This window comes from Podarcis muralis, chromosome 3 (assembly GCF_964188315.1).
Source record: "Podarcis muralis chromosome 3, rPodMur119.hap1.1, whole genome shotgun sequence".
Lineage (NCBI taxonomy): Eukaryota > Metazoa > Chordata > Lepidosauria > Squamata > Lacertidae > Podarcis > Podarcis muralis.
Genome location: NC_135657.1, coordinates 66301279 through 66326075, shown reverse-complemented (window position 1 = coordinate 66326075; position 24797 = coordinate 66301279). Strand labels below are relative to the sequence as shown.

The 24797-nt window shown below is 39.9% G+C and overlaps 1 protein-coding gene across 14 annotated transcripts in view; it reads right to left on the bottom strand.

Annotated features, from left to right (window-relative positions):
- The window catches only part of TRDN (triadin), a 163230-nt gene that overhangs the window by 21306 nt on the left and 117127 nt on the right, over positions 1 to 24797 (bottom strand). For 6 of the 14 annotated variants that reach the window (XM_077926033.1, XM_077926031.1, XM_077926032.1 and 3 more), the window contains 10 exons: positions 18787 to 18819; positions 18639 to 18677; positions 17804 to 17830; positions 16937 to 16963; positions 16142 to 16189; positions 14681 to 14704; positions 11443 to 11493; positions 9099 to 9146; positions 5563 to 5601; positions 2163 to 2189 (listed from right to left, as the gene is read on the bottom strand). In XM_077926033.1, coding sequence (XP_077782159.1) covers positions 2163 to 2189; positions 5563 to 5601; positions 9099 to 9146; positions 11443 to 11493; positions 14681 to 14704; positions 16142 to 16189; positions 16937 to 16963; positions 17804 to 17830; positions 18639 to 18677; positions 18787 to 18819 — 363 coding nt within the window. The remainder of the gene's footprint in view (positions 1 to 2162; positions 2190 to 5562; positions 5602 to 9098; positions 9147 to 11442; positions 11494 to 14680; positions 14705 to 16141; positions 16190 to 16936; positions 16964 to 17803; positions 17831 to 18638; positions 18678 to 18786; positions 18820 to 24797) is intronic. The other 8 variants (XM_077926028.1, XM_077926036.1, XM_077926034.1 and 5 more) reach the window with 6 other exon arrangements.

Sequence of the window (24797 nt, the reverse complement as noted above, 5' to 3'; positions counted from 1 at the left end):
AAATCCACTGGAATTTGAAAGAAGGCTTGGCATAAGAAAAAACTAACAACCTCTTGCTTTAATATTCAAAGGAAGGGGCCCATCTATATAAAAAACATAAAGCAAGCGCCTTGTTTTAAGGCACATGACATTAGCACAAATAAACTTCAAAAACATACATTGACTTCTCTTTAAACAAAAACAAAAACTGAAAGTCAATGTGTTGGGGAGAAGGTGTTTTCTATTTCCCCCAGATTCCTTTCTTTAATTCCTTACTGAGCTCCTTTTGTTCTCTTCTCTAACACACTTGCCAGCTGATTGTAAGAACTGCATGCTGCAAACTGTGCACTCAGCTCCATTGCACAGCTGCGTAAATCCAACTGACAAGGCAGTTTGGATAGAGTCAAAAATATGAGGAAGCCACTGTTTTACATATTGCAGCTCTTGTCACACGTCAGCTGAATTCTAGTACGTTCACCATCATCCTCCGTGGCTTTAGATTGTACCTGGCAATTTTAATAGTGGATAGAAGAGACAGCACTAGCATATAATACCAGGGGCGAAATTGAGGCAAAGCAGCAGCAGAGGTTCAAAACTATTGCTTAGCACATGAGGAATCTGCAAGGAGTAGCAGTATTTATTTTATTGATTTTATATCCTGCCCGCATCACAAGTAATCACAAGTCACAGTGATTATGTTGTTGGACCCAAAGCATGATGCTAGGGGGAGAACAAGAGGACTAAGAAAACGGACTAAAAATGCTAGTGGGAGCAAGGTGAGATCATGGGCACTCAAAGGTGGGCAGATACCATGGGTATTGCATTCCCAAAACCAGGATTATGGAACATTTTCATTGACCAATCAATGGCATCTATGATCAGTGCCCACTCTCTTGGGGGCCCCAAAAAATTTTAAAGGAAAAAAAATCTGGATGTACATTTCCAAAATATAAGATAAAAAACAAATAAAATAAAACCTACATACAGCAACAGTGTTTTGTGTTGTGTAGGCTCCTGTGGTGTAAGTAATGGGTCCCGCCTGCTAGCTTGTTCCTTAAAATATCACTGGTGTGGTCATTTCTATATATAGGGTACCTACATTCTGCATGGACTGGTTGCATGGCAACCTGTGCAAATGCCTTTAGATACCTATTAGGTCAATAAATTACCATATAGCATTTTTCAATACAAAAAACTGTGACAATTTGTTGTTGACAAGGCGTGTTCTCCTTCATGGAGAGCACGTGTTGCGGTGGGGTCTGCTGAGCCACCCCTCTGTTACCAGGCAGGGTCTCTAAAGATGGCCTGGGGCAGTGATTGGTTCACTGGGTTGCTGGGGTAAAAGTTATGTTGCAATTTTGGTGGGAGGGGTAAAATGTTTAAATACTCTGCACACACCCTGGAGATTTCTCTTTGCTGTGTGCAACGGATCACCCGCCCACCCGCCCACCCGCCCTAGAGTAAGGGGTTGTTGCATTGACCTTGCTATGCCTGTCATGGGGTCGTCCGCCTTGGAGCGGGGGCCTGGTAGGAATTTGTCCATCTGGCAGATTGGCTGGGCCATTTGGTTTTTGCCTACTGCGTAGCAAATCGTCACAACTTGTAAGGTTGCGGTTAGGCATTTGTTATAAATTGGTGGAGGAGGGGTTAGGATAGGCTGGGCCTACCCCTCCATGGAGGGGTTAGGATAGGCTGGGCCTGCCCCTCCATGGTTGCTGAGGAAAGGGAATTCCGTTAAAGGAATCCTGGGGCTTGCCATCTTTTCGTCCAATCCCTGGAATGGGACTAGGGCCGGCAAGCCTTCGGGGAGCAGGCGGGTGAGAATTGAGGGTCTGTGACTCAGCTCCATTTCTCCCCGACTTGCTTTCCCCCGCACTGTCTTTCGGTGGTGCCCGGAAGTCAGTTCTGTCCCCAGGCGGGGGGACAGATAGTCTTAACCAATGCCTAAACAACCACTCACGGTTTTGTATTTAAATAAAGTTGTGGCCAAAATTATGCCAAAAACCTTAAACAAAAATTAAGTGTGCGTTGTGAGTTATTTGGGGGGTGGCTTGGGGACCTCGACACGCAAAGGGCCCCATTACCTTCAGTAGCTTAGAGCCTCATCATACCTAAATCCGGCCCTGTCTATGACACCTGTTCGTTGTTTTATTATTATTCTGCTATGCAATTTAGCAACTTACTTGGTGGTTTGTGTTCCACTTTCTTGCCTAGAAAAATACAAAGACAACAGTGAGCTACATTCATTTATAAAAATAAAGATTGCAGATGAAACTCATTTGAGCTTCGTAGCTTTACACTGCAATAAGAAGACGCACCGGGGGAGCATTTTGGAGACATGGTATAGCGCTGTTTCCATGGTGCCACATTGTGGTTGGAATTCCGTTCCCTCTGAAGTATGACGGATATTTGGTGTCAGCAAAATACTTCTTTGCCCAGGCCCTGTACAATATGTACAGCTATATGTGAAGTGACAATTGTCTGTCTGTTGCATTGTTAATATTACCGTATTTTTTGCACCATAACACTCACTTTTTTCCTCCTAAAAAGTAAGGGGAAATGTCTGTGTGTGTTATGGAGGGAATGCCTACGGTGGCATGCCTATGGATTTTCCTCCTCTAAAAACTATGTGTGTGTTATGGTCGGGTGCGTGTTATAGAGCGAAAAATACGGTATATCTTTTATGCTTTGGTTTTAAATGTTATATTTTAATTTATAGGGTGTTATGCACCCTCCATACTTCACACTGTGCATAGAAGGGCCTACTTTGGTGATTTTACAGCATGGGCACGTATGTAGCGACAACAGTGTGCTCATTAACACAATGCCTTTTTCCTACAATTGTGTGGGACTGACTCATGCCAAATCCTATCTCAGCTGATAGAGTCCAAATGGTGTCACGTGCTCTTAGCATATCACTACACAGAAACAGCACAAATGGTTGGTTGTGTGCACGGTTGGACAGATAAGTCTTTGTCAGCTCTGCCTGACAAAGTCCACCACGACTCATTTCTACATTAACCTGCATGGTTTATTTATGTTACAAAGGCACAATAAATAAATAACTACACATGTAGATGTGTATTTTTGATTGTATCTTTTTACAAAGTGCACAGCTACAAACATATTTTCTCTCAATATGGTCTTTTATCTGACAACTATATCTCAAAATTCTGAAAAGGGCACATTAGCACATTAATCTGGGAGGTGCAGATCAGGCTAGTTCTTATCAGAATTACAAATAAGTAATTCCCCAAGCATCCCAAGTAAAATGCCAACCACACTGAAATGGTTGGAGAATAAACAGGCATGGCTTAAGGATGAATTGATCCTTTTGCAACATGCAATATCATCCTATTACTTTGTCATACAACAGGGATTGTCAAAAACAAAAAAGAGACTCTCTTAAAATAATTGATTCCGGGCTCTTATGCCCAGATATTGGTGCCTGAAGCTCTATTTTTGAGGGTCTCTCTCTCAAGTCATCAGTTAGTACTTTTTCTATATATTCATTTCAAGTGTTTATAAAGTTGTGCCTTTATCAGAATGCCGGAAAGATATTAATATAAACAGCACCTTCCCCTCATACCCATGGACCAATGATTGGGACTCAGGATGAAAATCTTTCAGCCAAGTGAAGCATAGATTGGGAGGGCTAAAAACAGAACATATTTTTGGTAACTTGTCAGCTACTAAATCTGTCTGTCATTTAACAGAATGAATGCCTGTGTCTGTTGCACTTGTGTTCATGGCTGATGCACGCAGTGAAAGAAAGAGGATTTGTTAAGACACAGAATAGCAGCTATTCTAGAGCAGGAGTGGGGAACCTCAGGCCCAGTGGGTAATTGTGGCCCTCCAAACCTCTCCGTGGGGATCATCAGGACATTTCCCAGGTCACACCACTTTCTCCAGACCTACTTCACACCCTCCTTGAGTGTTTCTGCCTGCCTGTGGTGTGTCCTCAGGTAATGCTTCTTACTTGCCTGAATGGAGGATTGTCTGGGCTGTGTGTATAGGAACTATCCTACAGCACAAAGGTAAAACCCACAAATTAACTGCTCTGCCCACTGTTGCTTCTGGCTCTGCCACTTAATGGTATGCGGCCTCCAGAACGTTTTCCAGAAGGGAATGCAGACCTTCATCTAAAGAAGTCTCCCCACCCCTGCTCTAGAACCATTACTTTTATTCATAAGAACCTAAGGAGAACCTGCTAGAACAGGCCAGTGGCCCCCCTAGGCCAGCATCCCATTCTCCCAGTGACCAACCAGACTGTGACATAATGGGCTACACAGCTATTCAGATATATTTGGTTGCTGGTGCAGTTTAAAGAAAACGGCTTAATTTATTAATAAATTCTTTTTAGTTGTGCAATGCCCTCTGTCAGTTACTATGGCTTCATCAATTCATCATTGTTTCTAAACTGAGACAATCAGCCAACATTTCCCCCTCCATTCATCTTGGCCTTTACAACATGATCCACAAAACCAATTAAGAGCGTGCCAAAATAACTGAAAATGAAGTAAGACACATGTCGGTATACTTTCAAAAAGTATCCATCCAAAACATATAGCTACTAGATGAAGATAACTTTGTTGCAAGAATTTCAATGGTCAACAAAAATTAACACAGCTGTTGGTGTCTGGATTATTTACAGCAACGAGAAAAAGGACTTAACAGGGCACGAAAGGGTTTGTCTCTTGATACTATAATAGTTTTACATGCATTATGTCTATAAGTTGTATCTTATTATTGCAATGGCCACTGCTTAAACCAGAGGTAGCCAAATGGTGTGTTCGAAGTATTGTTGAGCTGAAATTCCCATTATACTTGCCCATTGGCCATGTTGACTGGGGCTGGTGGGAGATAGCAGGCAATGTTTGGAGGGTACCACAATAGCTATTCCTGTTTTAAACAATACAGTTGGTTTTGGATAAGCAGCATTATTATAATACAAATATGACTGAATAAAAATATACAACTGAGCAAAAATATTTTGAATGCTGGTGTCGCTCCATTGATAATGTCAGGCCCAATTACAAACTTGTGAAAAGTTGTGTCTACACAAACAACATGCACATCTAATTATAATATTGCTCTTGTCTATGCAAACATTATCATGGATGAGATTCTGTTGAGAAACTTTTGCTTTCAAAATTATTCTGCCACTTGGAAAATAAGCTCAATGACCCTACTGGGAAAAAACCTGCATGGCCAATTTGTGTATTGCACTGATACCACAGTATTTTAAAATGTCATACTGGTTGACAGCTAAGCAAAATGACATGAGTTTGTGAGCTGACATTATGGTAATACATTTGCATGACACACAACATGCAGCAATGCCAGGTCACCCACCGTTACATTTTTATTTTGGATAATAGAGGCTCACAAAATTGCTGCTGAGATGCTGAAGGTCTCCCATTAGAGAAATTAAGAACTGAAAAACATATTGTTAGATATATTGACATTTTCAAATTGAGATTATGCCCTTCAAATTGACCAGTGCAATGCTTTATCTAGAGGAATAATTCAGTCTGTAGAAAACACAAATGCTTTTTGTTAAATACAGAAGTATCCCATTACCTGCTTTAGGTAGACTGACTTCCTTTTTTATGCCAGGTTCTGAGGTAAAAGAGAAACAATTCGTTTAAAAGTCATAACTGCTTGCCATAATTCATTTTACTGTGTTCATTATTTCTTGCTTCCTAGATGTGATACTGGTTTTATATTGAGAAATTATCTTTAATTGTCAAGCATATTCAATATAAAAGTTGAAACAAGCAGCTCAGCTCATAAATCACACAATGAATTGAATCTTCACCACGCCCCCCCCCCCCCAATTATGGAAAGAGATTTGATAAGGTGGGGAATAAGCACCATAGCATCTATTTTCTTGTTGGGTGCCTACATGCTATGTAACATTGCCTTGGGTTCCCAGTTGCCCCTCCATTAGCAGAAGTGCTTCTCACATTCACCAGTGAAACCAGGGGGAGGCAATTTTTGCTGTCCTGGAAAGTCCCCCAGCCCTGATTTTTTGGAAGGCACGGGGGGAAAGGGAAGTTAGCAAAAAATATAAGTTGTGTCGGAGGGGCAACCCCAACCTTTACACAAGTTCCGCACTTGGGAAGTTAGGGTTAGGGATGTCAAAGATAGAAATAGGAGCAGAAATCACCAGCCAATGTTCACTTATTCGTCCAATGTCTAGAATTGAAATACATTTGTTGTTGTTACCACTTTCAGGCTACAAAGCTTGTTGCTTTCAGTTCACACACGTTATGCAATTGATTACTTCTTCCCACCCCCCCCCACTGAAGTTGCACTAGGTTTCCTTTGCATTAAAATGAATGGGATGGAATAACATAATGACAATGTAGGTAACCTGTGGTAGCTACCCCATGTCAACAGAAAGGGAAGCAGTTTTCCCAACCTTACCTTTCTATAAAAAGGTAAAGGTAAAGGACCCCTGACAGTTAAATCCAGTCACAAACAACTCTGGGGTTGTGGCACTCATCTCGCTTTACTGGCCGAGGGAGCCGACGTTTGTCCGCAGACACTTTTTCCTGGGTCATGTGGCCAGCATGACTAAGCTGCTTCTGTTGAAACCAGAGCAGTGCATGGAAAGGCCATTTAGCTTCCCACTGGAGTGGTACCTATTTATCTACTTGCACTTTGATGTGCTTTTGAACTGCTAGGTTGGCAGGAGCTGGGACTGAGCAATGGAAGCTCACCCTGTCACGGTGATTTGAACCGCCGACCTTCCTATCGGCAAGCCCTAGGCTCAGTGGTTGACACCACAGTGCCACCCACATCCCTTACCTTTCTGTACTGGAAGGCAAAAGTGGAAAAAGGGGTGGGGTGGGGGTACTCAAGCCAGCGGCACTGTGAAAGTGCAAGGTTGCTGGAGTAGCATGGTTGTTGACATCAGCTGGTGAAATCATCCAGTCAGCAACTATGCATTGCTCAGTGCTGGCTCTGACACCTTTGGCTTCCGCTACCACCTCATAGCTTAGAAAAGCAAGGTTGAGAATGACCCCCCTTTGTTATGACACCATGAACCGCTTCCACTAAATAAAGACACTAGACAATTTCTACAAAGAAATCGCCCACATCTTTTTGCTCATTCTATCTTCATATGCAGCACAGACCTGTAGAGAATGAAAAGGCTACATTGCAAATAGTAAGAAAGCTGTGAACCTTCTAATGCTAAATGTCTGTCACAGTCAAAGATGCACAGATGATGAAATACCTTTCATCTAAATAGCAAGGCTATAGCTGCATAGTGCTCCTTTGCATACTGTTATAAACTACATGGGAGGAAAAATAAGAGTGAATCTGTCTCCGTGGGTTTCTACAGGGCACTGAATCTTTATAGTCACCAGAGCTATTCTTTCTTTTTGCAAGGCCACTTTTAGACCCTATTTTGTAGGATCTGTGTGGTATGTCACTTATTATTGTTTTTTTAAAAAGAGAGGTCTAATAAAGCACAGCACCGCACACAAGATGCTTGCAGCCAATTTACACATAGGGGTTATGTTTTTCTGACAAAATGTCAATGTTCTGTCACAGACATTCAACATCACGGTGCACATTCAGTTTACTCTGGAAAATACTGTGTTCATATTATATAAATTCCAGCAGATAAAAATGACTGAGAGCTGGTTCATTGAAATCCCTTGTGTGGCACAAAATGGTGTGAAAAGATGCTTGCATGTGCCACTGTGTAAACAAGTTTACGTGTGAGTTGGACCTATTTGCTCAATATCTTTGAATTTCTCCGTCCCACAAGGATCACAGATCTTGGACAAATTGTACATATGTTCATAGGCATGAATGCTTGACTCACAAATGTGACATAATTTGTGAAGTGCCAGGTATAGATATTTCCATGGCCCAGATATTTCCATCTATTAGTAAGACCTCCCCTTCCCATGCTAAATGTCTCAACCTGCCCTGAGTCATAGAGTGACATAACTCCATTGCACTGAAAAGGGGAAGTCAACAATTCTTCTCCAGATCAGATTTCAAACTGAGCCAGAGAAGAATTTGGTGGGCTTGTAAATCACCTCTACTTTGGAGTGGGCTATAAGCAGGGGATCTCACCTAATAACATCAGTACTGAAAAGACAATATAATAAGAAGCTAACTTTTTGAACCCTCCTCACCACCATATGGTTATATTCTGGAAGAAAAAGCTTTATTTAAGTTGACAGAAAAGGAGTGTTAAAACATGGATTTGAGTGGGATTTTGCTTAACATATAACATAGCATGATAGTTACATTTCTGAGCAACTAGGGTCTTCCTTCATTTTTGCTGCCTCTGGGGGAAAAAATCCAATTGTCTTAGTTTACAAATATGGAAATGTTATGGTTTAATTAGGTGCACCCTGGGAAATAATATACATTCCAGCTTAGCATAAGATGCTTTAGCTGTTGCAGAATGGGTGCAACAGTGCTTTTGCTGGATTAGAATATAGCTAAAGTTGACCATGAAAGTGAAGAATGCAATATACTCCAACATCCACCATTTTTTCTATAATAGAGTCAGGGTAGCAGCTCTATAGTCAAAGTGGGTGGGCTTTTCATTATTCAGTCATTTTTGAGCCTGAACATTCTGTTCATCATAAAGTCAAAACAAGTTCATCTTATGATAGATGTTTCATTTTTGTGCCTTTAGTTTCTACAGCGAAAGCCCATTATGTAGTCCTAAAGTATGTGGAGAGGAAGACAGCTGAAGTTGATGTGTGGCTGAATGGAGGCTAAGTTGTAAGTGAGCATGCTATGTGTTTAGTGCTTACAAGACACAGAAAATGTGGTCTGGTGCCCTGTAACCAATAAACACATTCTACAGTTACACATACTGTGCTCACTTACAACTTAGCTGACGTGCAGTTCAGTTTCCTTCATTTTTATCGATTAGAGTAAAACATCCTTAAACTTTTGATAATTTCTCTGCTTTCTGTTGTGTGCGAATTTGTATTTGTCTAAACTCTCAGCAACAAAAGTAATTCTAATCTTAGAATAGTCCTGGTAAATAAATGAATAACAAGTTTGCAGCTATCAATTCTCCTCCATGAAAGAACTCATGAACTTAAAAAGGTATGCAACTTTACAAATAGCACCTTTCTCTTTGGCAGCAACTGGAGGCTTCACTTTTTCTTTTGCAGCATCTAGGGGGGGAAATAATAATTAATCCTGTGCTTACAAAATGTTTCTTCTCTACGAGAAGAAGTATGTGAATAGTTCCAAGTGTTCAGTTTTCAAACTTGCATTGTGAGGTTTTACAGCATCAGAGATCAACAAGCTCAGCTGTACTTATGAGATGATTATAATACCAGTCAATTCGTGTGCTCTGAATATTTCATTTGATGTAGCAAAATAATCTGGCCACATGAAGTGCCAATTATCAGTAATTCCTCCGACTAATATGGCTTTCCAAGCATCATAACTATCGTTGGAGGCCCAGGAAAGAGATTGGGTCAAGGAAGAAGATTTAAGATGTTTAATGTATACCATTTCCCAATTCCCATGGGGTTCTGGAGTTTTCAGGGTTTTCTTGTTTTACAGCATTTGTGAAGAACTACATTTATCCGTCCATGAAAGCAAGGAGCTTCCTGTCATGGAAGGAGAGTTGCATTTGTGGAAGGGGCCTTTCCATTCAAATCCATTCAATTCTCCTTCCACTTCTCTCTCTCTGTCTGTCTGTCTCTCTGTCTCATCCCAACCCCCATGTGTCGACTTAAGGACTTGCCATAACTGTGCTAATGCAGACTAAATATGTACTGAACGCAATTAAAAAATATGGGTCTCCACGCTTTCCTCTAAAGTCCATTCACGTCTCTCGGTGTTTTAGGTTGGAATTCTATATTTTGCTTGGTCAAGGCTAGAGTTTTGTATTTTCTACGTAATTACAGGGTACACCTATTGCATTGTTTTATTTTGCAGCAGCTGTCTTCAATGCAATTTAACCAAAGCTGGCACTGAATTTTGGCATTTAAAAATTGTCATGACCTTGACACTGCAATTATTTTAGCAATTGAATAAATAGCATGTGGTTCAAATCTTGCTAAATGTCATTTCCTGTTGGTGTTGAACCACTGACCTTTCACATGCCGAGATCAGTGATGCTTTGGTAGGAATAGATTGGGACTGATGTGTCGGAAGACGCAAAATCATTTTGGGACTTCCTGAATATCACTTGGTTGGAGTCAAAGAATGCTGTAGCTTATAGCAGCCCTAATTGCATCCGATTATAATCTGCTTGACCTGATATGGTATTTTAAATGCAAGCCTTCTTAAAGGCAATGAATAGGCAAATGTCAAGACAGATGAGCTTCCCTATATAAACTAAATGTACAAATGATCACATTCCTTGTTATCTCACATCCTATTGATACATGCAAATACAAGACTAGTTATGCTGGGTCAAGGCCAAATATTTATTTAGTAGCTTGGCAGCTTTGAATGGGACAAACAAATGAAAACCTGTAGAAGTTTTCTACCCATGAAACTAACTGTAACATGTGCAGAGGGAAGCCACAAATATATCTTAAGGTGAGAAGAACTGATATGACATAGGTTCTACTTATGAGTTGGAATGGAGGAGAAATTTGATTCGGTATGCATTTAAAGCCAAATCTATCAAATTCACACTTTCTGAAGCAATACACAAACTAAAACACAGCTATCCATTGAAGATCACACTTAACTGAATTTTATGATGCAGCTCTCCAACCAACCAATGTTTACAAAAATACATATATTAGGGGGAAGTGGGCATACAAATGAGGATATTAGTGAATATAGCATGCAAATATACATGATATTAGGGGAAAATCATTTCAAAAATGAGTACATTAGCCAGAGCTTCACATGAAATATGGGAGAAATCCACACCACTATGTTGATGAATTTTGATGAGGAATTTTTAAATCAAGAAATTGCTGATTGCTACAAAATGTGGAGAACTGAATTTAAGACTGGAAAAATGAGAAACTGAAATAAAGGAAACTGACAGTTCCTAATGCATGAGTATAATATAAGATTGGGAGATTGCAATGTAAGTGTCTCTTAGCGGTGAGCCTGGTGACACAGGGATTTTAAATTAGAATGGGAAAATGGAAGTCAAGGATATCTGGTCTTTTAACAGACGTGGGTGTTTAAATGGTTAGAGTGAGTGTTTTTTAGCCTCTGCCTTTATGAAGCCCTGAAGGCATGTCTGTCTCAATCACACCTTCACACCAACCCATATGCTGCTGTTTGACTCCATTTATGTTATATTTGGCTTAAACTGTATTTAAACCTCTCACACATGTGCAGAAATGTGCAGAAATGCTTACACTTAATTTGTGAAGAAATGCTTATATTTAATTTGGCTTAGTCAATTTTGGGTGAGCTATTTTTTAATTATAGTTTTGATTGCAATCATTCTGACTTACATCTTTGTTTTCGATTGCATGGCATTACCTTTGTCTTTCAATGCTGGGTGATGCTTTACTTCTTTTTCTTTGGCATCTTCTGAAAGAAACAAAAAGAACAACCCACCACCAAACAATTTTAAACAAATAGACTTGTTAAAATGTGTGTAAATACATATTGACCAAATGACAAGTAATTTAAGTGGGAATGAATTATTATGAGTGGGATCCAGATTGGCTGTTCTGCATAGAGCTCTTTCTGAAAAGTTCATTCTGTTTACAAAAAGCTCAGAGATCCAGTAGAAGTTCCTTACTGAACAAAGGGAGGAGAGGATCTTGCCAAGTCTGTCTTCCTCCTGCTGCCCACTTGTACCACCCCAGTGCTGCTCTGAAGGGTCCCCTGACCTTCTGGAGTAGCTTTTCAGGAGACAAAGGGGGGTGCAGAGGAAAGGAGGTATCAGTGCAAATTGCCTCCCTACCCCTTTCCTCCAATGCAAGTAGACCTTGCTTCTTCATTTAAAAACATTAAAAGGTAATACACCCAGAAGAGCAATAAAACAGTGAGGATGTCCAATTAGGTAGTTTCTGGAGAATTAGGTAGTTTCTGGAGAAGGTTCCATCTTAGGGAAGGTGATTTCTGTTGGATTCTCTGCCCCATCTTGCCACCTCCTGTTCTGGAAGGGCTACAGGGAAGCAGGAGTCAACAAAAAGAAAAATCATCCCCCCTTTTCAATAGGCACATCCCATGAACAGCATTCCAGTAATGAGAACTCCAGATCCAAGCTAAATTTCTTAAGAGGGCCTACTTAATATTGGGTTGTGACCATTAGCAAAGGTGGTACATTTGAACTTTGACTGTATATTTTTTTAAAAAAATATTCATATGTTTTTCCTTGATGTAAAAAACCCTCTGCTCTCATATACCATGCACACTGATCCTAAACACATCCTCTTCCAAGATTTCAAAATGAGCTAGTTTGTGCTGAGGGTTTTATTATTTTTCTTCTGTCCTCATGAAGAATAACATTTAAGTAGAGCATCCCAATTTATTTCTGGAAACTGCAATATTTAAAATCATGGACTAACTTAGCTTATCGATTCAGAAATTTTCTTATAACCACCAACAGGAAATATGCACTGCCATTACTAGGAAGAGCTTTATGGCAATTATTTCAAAGAAAGTCATGCTGATTACTTGATTTTAGGAGATCAAACACTTTTGGAGTCTGACTCATTACTGATGTTGCCTTAAATCCCAAGTGATCTGATAAACCAGAAAATCATGCTGGAAATATTTCAGAAGCTAATGTTGTCTGCAGCGGTAATTTAGCATTTGTGATGCTGTCTTACATGTGCAATACAAATGTGGCTGAAGAACTGGAAATAAGTGATCATGGCTAGCTCAAAAAGAGTTTATTTCGGTAATGAAATATATGACTTACTTTTTGCATATATATATTTTTAGTCTTTGCTTGATTACATCAGACTACATATATTGCCAGCAAACCTTGCTGAAGCTAACAATTTGAACTATATTTCACTTAAAATTGAAGTACTATGATTTAGGCACAAGTCTAAGCACATTTTATTGGAAGCAAGCACCACTGAAATAATTGTAAATTAGGTAAATCTTTTTAGGACAAGTTAAAACAGGAGATACATTTAATCAGTGCTTTTTTCTGGGGGGACGCATACCCCTAAATATTTTGTGAATCTAAGTTTAGCCTCATTGAGGGGCAGTATTTCAATATGAATAGGAAAACTAGAGTACCCCTAAACATTTTTTTTTTTAAGAAAAAAAGCACTGCATTTAATTATCACACATGGAACATCACTCCCCTCATGACTTTTATGGAAAATAAAAATCTAATTATCTGAAGTTTGCTCCTCCTGCAGGACAGGATATAGATATATGTTTATTTATATGCTCCTTTATACGGTGCTTTATATTTTGACTCGTATCTATCTGTCTATCTGAACATACTAGGTGAGATTCACCTAACAAGCCCTGTCACCGCAAGGCCTTCTGCTTGCACAGTGGGGTTCCCCTTTCTCCTCCCTCCGTGCCCTCCTCACCCCTGAAATGGGCTCAGTGGGGTTGGGAGAATTCCCAGAACATCATACAGGGGGAGGAGAGGGGGAAGAGTTCCATCTGGCAAGCTGCAACACTTGCAATGATGAGATGTTCACCATAACGTGACGTTGAATTATATATTTTTTCCACTTACCAATCTAACCATCAAATCTATCTATCTACAGTGGTACCTGGGGTTAAGTACTTAATTCGTTTTGGAGGTCCGTTCTTAACCTGAAACTGTTCTTAACCTGAAGCACCACTTTAACTAATGGGGCCTCCTGCTGCTGCCATGCCGCCGGAGCACGATTTCTATTCTCATCCTGAAGCAAAGTTCTTAACCCGAGGTATTATTTCTGGGTTAGCAGAGTCTGTAACCTGAAGCGTATGTAACCTGAAGCGCATGTAACCTGAGGTACCACTGTATCTATCTATCTATCTATCTATCTATCTATCTATCTATCTACTCATATGAAGTTGTGACCCAGATATTACAAGAGACAAGAAATATGAGATGGTTTATTCGTATTGTGTCCTTTTGCAGACATAAAACTCCTCGATTCCATGGAAGTTTCCATCAGCAGAAAAGGAGGAGAATTTTGATGATTTCCCCTTCTGTCTGCACACACACCCTGCACTCCCAAATCTGCTCAAGAGATTTGTGGAACAGTGTGGAAATTGCTCAGGAGACAGAAGGAGAATATGTGGATTTGCAAAAGTCACATCCTTACTTTTTGGCATATAGACCGCCTCCCCCATACCAAACAGGAAATCTATGGAAGAAAATTAGTGCAATGTGGTTTTTCTAATTGTGATGATGATGATTAAAAATCACAATTACAACTATCACACTGCACTTTTGAAATGTTGTTGAATTTACCTCATAATACGTGCTTTTTGTGTTGTGGGTTAGCAAAGGGATCAATTGTGTTATGGATAACTATGCTTCTTGCTGAGGCATACAGCATTTACTTGTTGTGCTTCAATTCATGCCTTATTTCTTGTTTCGGTAATGTTCAAGCTAAAACATTTGTTGAACCAAAAGACTTTTAAAAAATAATAATAATTCTGTGTTATTCTGTGGTTTGTTCAAAGAATGTGTTTGCGTTGATCTTGTTTCTTAAAAGGTAGAAAATGTGAACAAATAGTATATACAGGAAATGTTATTGCATAAGTGATATACAAGAGTCATAGACAATGTCATATGGCTTACTTGATTCTTTTGGTTTTGGTTTCTCTGCAAAAAAAAAAAAATAACAATCCCTCAATTCCCTTAAAGTTACTAAGGCATACAATTTATTGTTAGTTTAGGGTTAAGAATAATCTGTTTAGAAATGTAGCATTTGCAGAATAATTTAGTTGCTTCATACTGTTTCCTTGTTCACCAACACATAGCAAAAGCTCTTGAGCTCCTATTTCCTTCAATCAGATCTGACTAATTCCTTAACGCAGGTGTCAGCCCTAAGAATCATCATTGGACTGAAACGATGACAGTTGAGTATGATGGATTTCTAACGTTACCTAATGGCATTTCTCTTGGATGAAATGAAAGACCAAATATTTTTCACATAATATTTTATTTCTGTTATTGGTGGTTCATTTCACATAACCAATGTTGAAAGGAAAAGGTCACCATTATGGATGGGGCAATTATTCGAATCAGAGACACTAAACAAGGCGAGAGCCCTGCTCTGCTTGAATGCAGGTGGTCCCCTTTTGAGGCCAACACAGTCAGCCGCCCACTGAACTTGTCTGGATATAAATTGGGACTTGTGACCTGCTTCAACAAACATTTGCAGCTGAATCGTTCAGAAAATTAAGTCTACAAATCAGATCAGTTAAAATAACTAAGGCCAGAAATGTGGACCATGCCACAGGTAAATAGAATAGTATGGTCACTTCTCCATGAACAAAAATGTGGACAACAGCACCCACAGGTTTGTATAAAATTTGGAAATGCTGATTTATATGTATAGGTGCACATTTAGAAATAATTACCAGTACATAATGGTAGTTTCATTAGCAGTTTCATATTGGGGAAGACTGCATAGTATGGCTGCTTAGCCAGCTGTGCCAACTGCTGGTGAGGCTCTTTAATGATCCCTGTGTCCGCTTCTCAGTAGTGGCACCCACCCTGTGAAACACCCTCCCCTCAGACATCAAGGAAATAAACAACTATCTGACTTTCAGAAGACATCTGAAGGCAGCCCTGTTTAGGGAAGTTTTTAACGTTTGATGTTTTATCCTGTTTTAATATTCTGTTGGGAGTCACCCAGAGTGGCTGGGGAAACTCAGTCGGATGGGTGGGGTATAAATAAATAAACATTATTATTATTATTATTATTATTATTATTATTATTATTATTATTATTATTTTAAAGTGGATTTAGAACAGGCACCCATCAAACAGAGGACTGTCTTCTGCGAGGTAGGACACAAGGCCACCACAAAACTGAAGATGACTGAATGGATTAATTCCAGTCACTGCAGAAATATGATTAGTGACACAGAAACTGAATTTCATCAGAAACTTGATCCAGAATTATCTGTCAAGAAAGAATACTAATAGCTAGAGAGACAAAATCAAGATGGTCCACTTTTTGAATGTGATTTTATTCTTAATCGCTATGGCGCTCTCCTTAGATAACATCAGCTTCACTGAGTTTCTCCTTACCTTTCTCTACCACCTTCAACGGCCTATCTTCTTTCTTTTCATGTACTGCTGCAAAACAAAGATAAGGCTTTTGTAACACTTCCAGTCTCAGGAAGAGTGGCTCATGCAAGCTTTCTCAAAGCACTGAAAACGTTGCTGCTTATTTGAAAGCAACTGACATTATCCTGATATTGATCTAATCTACCTTTGTAATAAATGTTATAAAACTGTAGAGTTACCTTTTTTTGCCTTCCAATAAATCTGCAGGAAGAATGAAGCCTTGCACAGTTGCAAAATGAATCATGGAAAAGTCAGCTCTTTATCTTACCATTATAAATGCTGGTATAAAACTCTAATAACATAGGAAGCTGGCTTATGCTGAATGAGACAGCAGGCTCACTGGCTCATGAATGTCTACAATGGTTGGCCATGGTTGTCGGGGGTTTCAATCAGTTTTACCTGGCCATGCTAGGGAGTAAAGCCAGGACCCAGGTGCACCCCATACTGATTGAAGGGAGTGAGGCAGCAGTAAATCACAAAGAGTTGAAGTTAACTCTTTGTACTGTGCTGACCTCATCGCCATCTTATCCTTGCTCCTCTACCGCCCATACCCTGCTATCTAGTCTGCTACTGATTCATATGCTGGAGCATGGATTAAGGTTCCCACATGACACTATACACCCAGCTCCCAAAATTATTAAATTGCATGGAGGTCCTTTCACAAACCCATCCTATGTTCAGCTTGGCCATGGACTCAGTCCAAACACTATATATTGTATAAATTTAATTTTACTGTAAAATGTAAACAGTACTGACCTTTTGGCTTATGAACTTCTGTGGTCACTGTGAAATGAAACAGAAAAAAAACATTGTGAACATTTAATGGACCTCTAGGATTTATCCAAAACACTCTTGTTAGGGGCAGCTGTGTAAATGGAGAAAATAAATCAATAAAAAGCAACAGCTTCGAGTTGCTGCAACAAAGGTTTCCCTTCAGTTTTAGCAGAGCTTTCAATGCAAATCCTTTACTGGTTCAGGAAAGGGTTTGCATCAGAATTCCCTGCTAAAATGAAGGTGGTGGTGGGGAAAACATTCATTTTAGCAGCACCATGGAGATCTGGGTTGTGGAGCAAAAAAGCTCGTGCCATCTCTGCTTTAAGGAAAATGAATATGCTTTAAGGAAAAGGACAATGCTTGAAGTAGTAGGGCACCTGCATAGCCAGTGGAATGTCTCTGACACCTCCACTTTTTAAAAAGGAGCACTGGTAGCAAGCTGGGGAAACCCTTTCCTTAATACAGTGGTACCTTGGGTTACAGACGCTTCAGGTTACAGATGCTTCAGGTTACAGACTCTGCTAACCCAGAAATAGTACCTCGGGTTAAGAACTTTGCTTCAGGATGAGAACAGAAATCGTGCGGCGGCGGTGGCGGTAGCGGAAGGCCCCATTAGCTAAAGTAGTACCACAGGTTAAGAACAGTTTCAGGTTAAGAACAGACCACCAGAAGAAATTAAGTTCTTAACCTGAGGTACCACTGTACCTGATATCACTGCCAGGCTGAGCAGGAGTGGATTAGATGGACCCATTATCTGTCTCAATATAATGAAGCACGTGATATTACAAGAAGCCATAACATTATACTGTACATATATTTGGGATATATATTTAAATTTTAATCTCTCACCTTTTGGTTTATGAGCTTCATGTGTCACTGAAAAATTAAACAAAGAATTTCAGTGTGTTCAAACTACATATATACAACTCAGGGGGGAAGGTTGATAGCTCAGTGGTAGAAGTACATGCCTTGAAGTCCCAGGCTCAATTCCTATTATCTCCACAAAGGAGAGGGAAAAGATCCCTGTCTGAAACCTTGGAGAATTACTGCTAGTCCCGGTAGACAATACAGAACTAAATTATAGACCATTTGGTTTGACTCGGTATACGGCGGCTTCTTATGTTCCAATGTGCCATGGCTACCTGAAACGAAGCTCTCGTACCCAAGACCTCAAGAAAAGATGCTTTGACCAAAGGATCCACCAGTAAATCATCCCATTTGAAACTGGTGTATTAATAGTATTGAGGGCCACAATGTATACATTGTCTGTATGAAATTTACAGACAATTTTTTTAAAAAAGCTGGCCTGCTGGAAACACTGTGATGGGGGAAGTCATTGCAATGAACAACAGGTTATGATATTTGCTTTTTGGTTAGTTAGTTTTATAAATATTTTTATTGATTTTTAATTTCAAGCAACAAAAGTAACAAAACATATCCACACTCTTGCTGATTTGTTTGCTCAAGGAATTTAGATTCTACTTTTTAACATAAAAAGCACAGGGAACCCATGGTGGTTAGAATCTCCTCCAAATTATTTCTAGCCGGGTTCTCCATTTTAATCCACTAGTTAATTGTTGTATGGCATGCTGAATTTTATAGCATTTAGTTAATTTAAAATTTTAGCTTAGAGATAAAATAGGAGAGCATTCTGTTCTATGATAACTTTCCCCTCATGTCTTACCAGCTGCTTTGACAGGCAGATCCTTCTTTGGGAGCTTGGCTGAAACAGAAACATAAAAGGAGAAATAGTTGGTTATTGCATATCTGGAACAGGTACATTATCAGTATGTTTGAAGAAAGCAAAGATTTGAAAATATGAGCATATTTACCTGTTTCTACTGGCTTTTCTTTTTTGTGTGGTTCTACAAAGTTGGAGGAACAAAGCCGAATAAATTATTTCTATATTTTGAGGTTCACAGTGAATATTAGAACCATTACATAGAATGAGATAGCAGACTGAAATTGCAGAACTTTCAACTGCATTACTTTAGCACGTAGGCAGAAGGCCATATTTTGAATGTTGCCCCCATATAACCAACTTCTGCATGTAATAAATTGAGGAATGAATGAGCAGGCTATGCAAAATCTTTTTAATGTACTAGTTTACTAGATGCATGGAGTGGGCAACATTGAGAAATACCTAAATTGAGTTTAATTTTGTACTAGCAGTAGTTTGATTATGTCCTTGATCTAACATGGTAGAATGCACTCAAGCACTTAGTTGGATTCCACTCAGAAGTGGGGAATGGGTTTTTTTTAGCTTGAGGGATGGATAATTGTGGTGGCCATGGCCAGAGACAAACATGGGTGGGGCCTGAGGTAAAATGGGTAGATAAATAGATGTGATGTTTTGGCTCTGACTCCTGAGTGCTGAGACTCTTTTGGTTCCCCCAATGGTGTTTTTTTTTTAATGGGCTCGGCCCCCTAAATGTTCAGAGGGCATTCAGCTTTGACCTCTGGCTCTGTACGATGTCAGGACAATGCAGGATGTCATGCGAGCCATGTCAGGATGTCACGCGACACTGTATGCATGACATCAGGACATCACGTCGGGCCCCCTCAATCATGTTGAGAAGATGGCACCTCTGTTACAGCAGGTTACATTCCAACCATACAAAATTCAAAGGTTTCTACACCCAGCTGTAGAAACATTATCACAGTTCAAGGACACACTCCAGTTAGGTAAAAGGACTTATGGAACAGCACCAGAGAGGGATATGGCCTAGGGCAGGCACGTCCAACTCCCAAGTGACAGTCTACTCACAATATTAAAAAAAACAGGCAGTTTTCTACCTCCATTGTCACTGGAGGATAGACCAGAGTTGTTGAGCTTCTTTTAGGAAGCCAGAGTTGTTTTAGGAGGAATATCACTAAGGGTTTGAAGATCGACCAGGATCAACCAGGGCACCCTGCAATTGACCAGTGGATCGTGATCGACCTGTTGGACATGCCTGGCCTAGGGAAAGCCCTACGTTCCAGTTGGAGAGGCCTGGAGGGCCTTATGTAACTGTTTCTGTGTTTATTATTTTGAAATTCCTCATGTCATAACCTTTGATTAAGATCAAACTACGTGAACACTTCTCTATGAGCAGACTCTTATTCGTTGGGCTCACACCCCAACCTGCCACCAATGGCCTTTTACCTTCACACTAGGGGAAGGGATAGCAGGAAGGAGTGTGGGCCATGTGTGTACATGAAAACTGGCAAGAGAAGAGAGGATATTTGGGTGTCTGGTGAAGATATGCTTGCATGATCTTGAGGACTTGCTAAGCCAATTAGGGAGTTGTTTGTCCTTCCCCATGAGAGAAGCCTAAGGTTGTCTACTACGTTCAGGGAAGCTATGAACCAATGACTTTTTAGATCACAGCTCAGATCTTAGCCTGTATGCTAGAGTAACTCTGAGCTACCATTCACACACAGCAATAGACTAAGTACTTGGTTCTAAATAGTATACCTTGTTTGCAAACCAACCAATTCTCAACAATCTTAATGTATGTTTGGTAGCAGACATGCGCTTTAAATAACCTCTATTGTCAAAAACGCTGACATGTCATTTTAAAATCTCATCAATATAGTTTTGATGTAAATTCATAGTTTGCTGAAATATGCTTCAGGTTTTTTCTCACAGCTAGCTTGCTCCCCCTGCCTGATTCATGCAGTAATCTCATTGTTCAAGTAATGTTTTCAGTGTACTCAATATGATTGCTGAAAAACATGAATCATGGCATCACATCTGCCAGTTTCTTACAACTGCCCCTGACGACACACACATATGCTCCCCGTAAAATTATGATAGGAGTAAAGCTTTAAATGGAGTTTTGGGCAGACCACTATACATACACCTATGTCCATGTTATTAATAATTAGCGGGAACCAGATTATGTTGCTGAAGGTGCTGCAGAAAAATCTACAACACACTCTAGGCACTGAGGTTCCATGATGTCCAAACATGGTTTCTTGGAAACAGAAGCATTGGGATTTAGTGGACTCCACAGAAGGACCTCTGTTAGGCCTCTGCTACTCCCATGAGCCTGCACTGCAGTAGCCAAGGCCATGAGGAACTTTGGGAAACTTTGCCGTATGTGTTTCTGTACTGCAGTAGCCAATATGGTACCCACAAGTTGTTACTCAACTTCACCTCCCCTCAACCCTACCCAGCATGGCCACTGGTAAATAAGTGGGAAGTGGATTAAGGCATTTCTTTGAAATCCTATTCCCTCTTCTTTATAAGCCACTTTAGGCCACAAAATATGGGTATTTAAATTTTTTACAGTTCAGAGTTTATTTTATGTTTTGCAGTTTATTTTAAATCCTGTATCACTCATACAGTTTTAAATTAGATAATCCAAATCTGCAGCTTTGAGTGCCACAACTCTACAAAATTCATCTTTCAGTTTAGACATTTAATTCTTTCAAATTTTCACATTCAAATATCCTCACACATAACTTCATCGTTTCAACACTGAGGAATGAGAGCTTAGGCTGTAATCCAACCCCTTGGCTGGCAGCAGCAGGGCTTAATGGAACAGTGTCACCCTTGGTGAAGAGGGTCATATTGGACATGTTGCCAGATTAGACATCATGTGGCAGTAGCAAGGCTGGCTCAGAATCCAGCAGATCCTATGCTGGCCCAACCCCACCTCCTCCCTTCTTTGTTTTAGGGGATTTCATAGGCTATGGGCAGTGGTGATACCACCAGAGGTAGCTTCTGCCTGAGCACTGCTTGGGTAGGCAAACTGTGGTGCACTTTTGTTGGTGGGGATTTACCACTAGCAGAGGCAAGCCCCACCCCAGGCAGCACAGTTAGCTATTTTATTTTTATTCTTGCATTCCGGCAAATCATCTATCTTAAAGCAGCATGGTCCTAGAAAAAATTCACAAATTCTGGCTTATTTTTTTAGTAGGCAAAATATTAAAAAAACAGAGATTGGTTCGCATAGCCTCTGCAAGCCTACCTGCTATTGACTTCTTGGCAACTGGGGGGGGGGAGGGAAAAGGGAAATTGTTTATTTTTCTTGTATGTACCACAGTGGAGTTTTGTACAGTAAATAGTAATTGCTTTATAATGTAGATATAATTCTGCTGTAGGATGTCTTCATTCAGCTGAGAAACACATATACAATTCCCCTGAACATGCTTTAAGTGTTGATTTTATATTTCCAAAGGAAACATATACTTCAGAATGCAAGGTCTTCTTTAAAACAAAGGAATCATATGCTGTCAAGGAAGAGTAGTATTTGGACCCACAGGAGCCTGCAGTTGTTTCATGCTATGCTATCAAGGGAACAAACTATTAACGATAACTTGCAGTACATTTGTCAACTGCTATGAAGGCTATCCTGGTCAGTAAGTGGCGTGCTAATGAAGTCCCTTCTGACACACAGTGGTTAGATAAAGTCTGGGATATATCCTATAATGTGGAATTGACCCATCAAGGGTTAGTAAGCTTAGACAGGTGTTTATGGCTCATTTCTCACACATGGATAGGATTGCGGTTTGCTGTTCCCATTTATGATAGGGGAGGATTAAAGCAGAAATGCACTCACAGTACACATCATTGTGTGCACCATGACATGTGAATGCTGTCAACAAGAAGCTCTCCATATAGTCTTCGCTTTGCGCTTATTGATCACTGGCTGCTTTATAATAATTTTTGTTGCCATTAGGCTGACTGCACCCTTTTCAATTTCTGTATTAAAAGTTTTATAACTGCTGTTGAAGCCATTTGTTTGGTAATTAATTAATAACACAAAACTCTTTAAAACTTACTGCTAATGTCTCATTGTGTTGGGTAACACTGTATCCAGTATTTTGAATGAATCTATCACATTATGTGGATTGTGTGATATATATTGCTTGCAAAAACTATAATAAATCAAGTGTGTAAAAAAATTCAATAACGTTTCTGTCTTCCTTAACACAGGGGGAGGAAAATAACATTGTTCTGGTGTATTTCATTTTGGATTAAAAATGGTTAATTTGAGGACAGATAAGTACATCTCCCTCGAGGGGGGTATCTCAAAAATGATACCTCATTTGAAGCTCCACCCAATTCAGTCTTCTTCATTTTTAAAAATGTTGTCCTGACAACATGCAGGATGGACAAGAGGGGAGGTCTTCACACAACGCATAAACCAGGCATAGGCAAACTCAGCCCTCTAGAAGCTAACAGGACCAGTGGTCAGGGATTCTGGGAACTGTAGTCCCAAAACAGCTGGAGGGCCGAGTTTGCCTATGCCTGGCATGAACTGTAGGATTCGCTTCTGCAAAATATTGTGGTGACTACCAATTTGGATAGCTTTAAAACGGGTTTACACAAATCCATGGAGAACAAGGCTATTGATTGCTACTAGCCATCATTGCTGTATGCTACCTACTGGTATCGGAGGCAGTCTTCCTCTATATATCAATTGCTGAGGAGCACAAGAGGCAAGAGGGTTGTTGTACTGATATCCTGTCTGAAGGCTTGCCATGGGTATCTTGTTGCCCATTGTAAGTCTAGGATACTAGCCTAGATGGGTGCTTCTCTCTGCCCCAACCCTGCAACCAGCCTGCTTTGTCCCAGCCCCATTCAGGTAAGGTGCACTGACAGAAGGGTCAAGAGGTCTGCTCCATGGCTCTGCCCCACCACATAGGCTGTTATCATTCAATGGTCAGCAGCCCAAGTTGCTAAGTGCCTCTTTTGAAATAGAAAATACAAGGAAATTGTCAACAGGTGTTTTTTCAGTAGCTGGAAAGTCTTGGACTGTTCTACCTCTGTAGCTCAGTATGATGTGGTCTAAGTCTGTGGGTGATATTCAACCACGTTTCATTCACAGTTGGCCCACTGAAGTTAATGAACATGACTACATCATGTCTTCTAATTTCATCATGTCTACTCTGAGTAAAGCTTAGTAGAGTACCACCCTGTGTGTCTATGAAAAGGAGTGGGGCGGAGGGGAACTTGAGTGTTGGTGTCAGAACTGAATCAGAAGCAGAAAAATTATGATCCATCCAAACACGGCCCAAGAACTGATGAAGAATATAAACAATATTAAAATAGAAAAGTATAAAGAATTAAGTAGAAATTTTTAATTAAAATGGTATAGAACTCCGGCACAAATGGCGTATATAGTGAAAGGGTTTAGTCCCAAATGCTGGCATTGTGGTCAGGAAAAAGGACTATATTCACACATGTGGTGGGAATGTAATCTGGTTAAGGAATATTGGCAAAAGATTATAAAGTTAATTTCTGGATTATTTCAAATAAACATAGAAGTTAATAGGGATTTATTATTTTCGGGAATACTGGGAAATAACAAAGTAAAAAGTAATAAGCAAGAGTTGTACAAAATTATAATTTTAGCTGGAATGGCAGTTATTGCTTTGGGATGGAAAGAAAAGGCCAAATGGAATATGGAAATATGGAATGATTATGTTTTTGAATATGTACAATCAGAAATATTCACACAGATAGTGGCAGAGGATATATGGGAAAATAAATGCCAAAGACTCACAAATAAATTGGCATTTTACAAGAACTGGATAGAAAGAGGGGGAAGCCAACCCTAACATACAAGCTTGAATGAGCAGACTGTGTACATGGATAAAGATATGAAGAAGGAAGGCCTGACCGGGGGGGGGGGGGGGCTGGAGTGGGGAGGGAAGGGGGAAGAAAAAAAAAGGGGGGGGGAGTAAACCGGATGGTATTTTGAATTGATTTTGTTATGTAAGCCTATGCATTGTAGTATGAATGAATTTTGTTTTGTATTCTTTGTTTTATAGAATACATATAATAATGTTATGTTACTAAGCAAATTTAGTAAAACAGTAAAAGGGGGTGGGAAGAAGCAGAAAAATA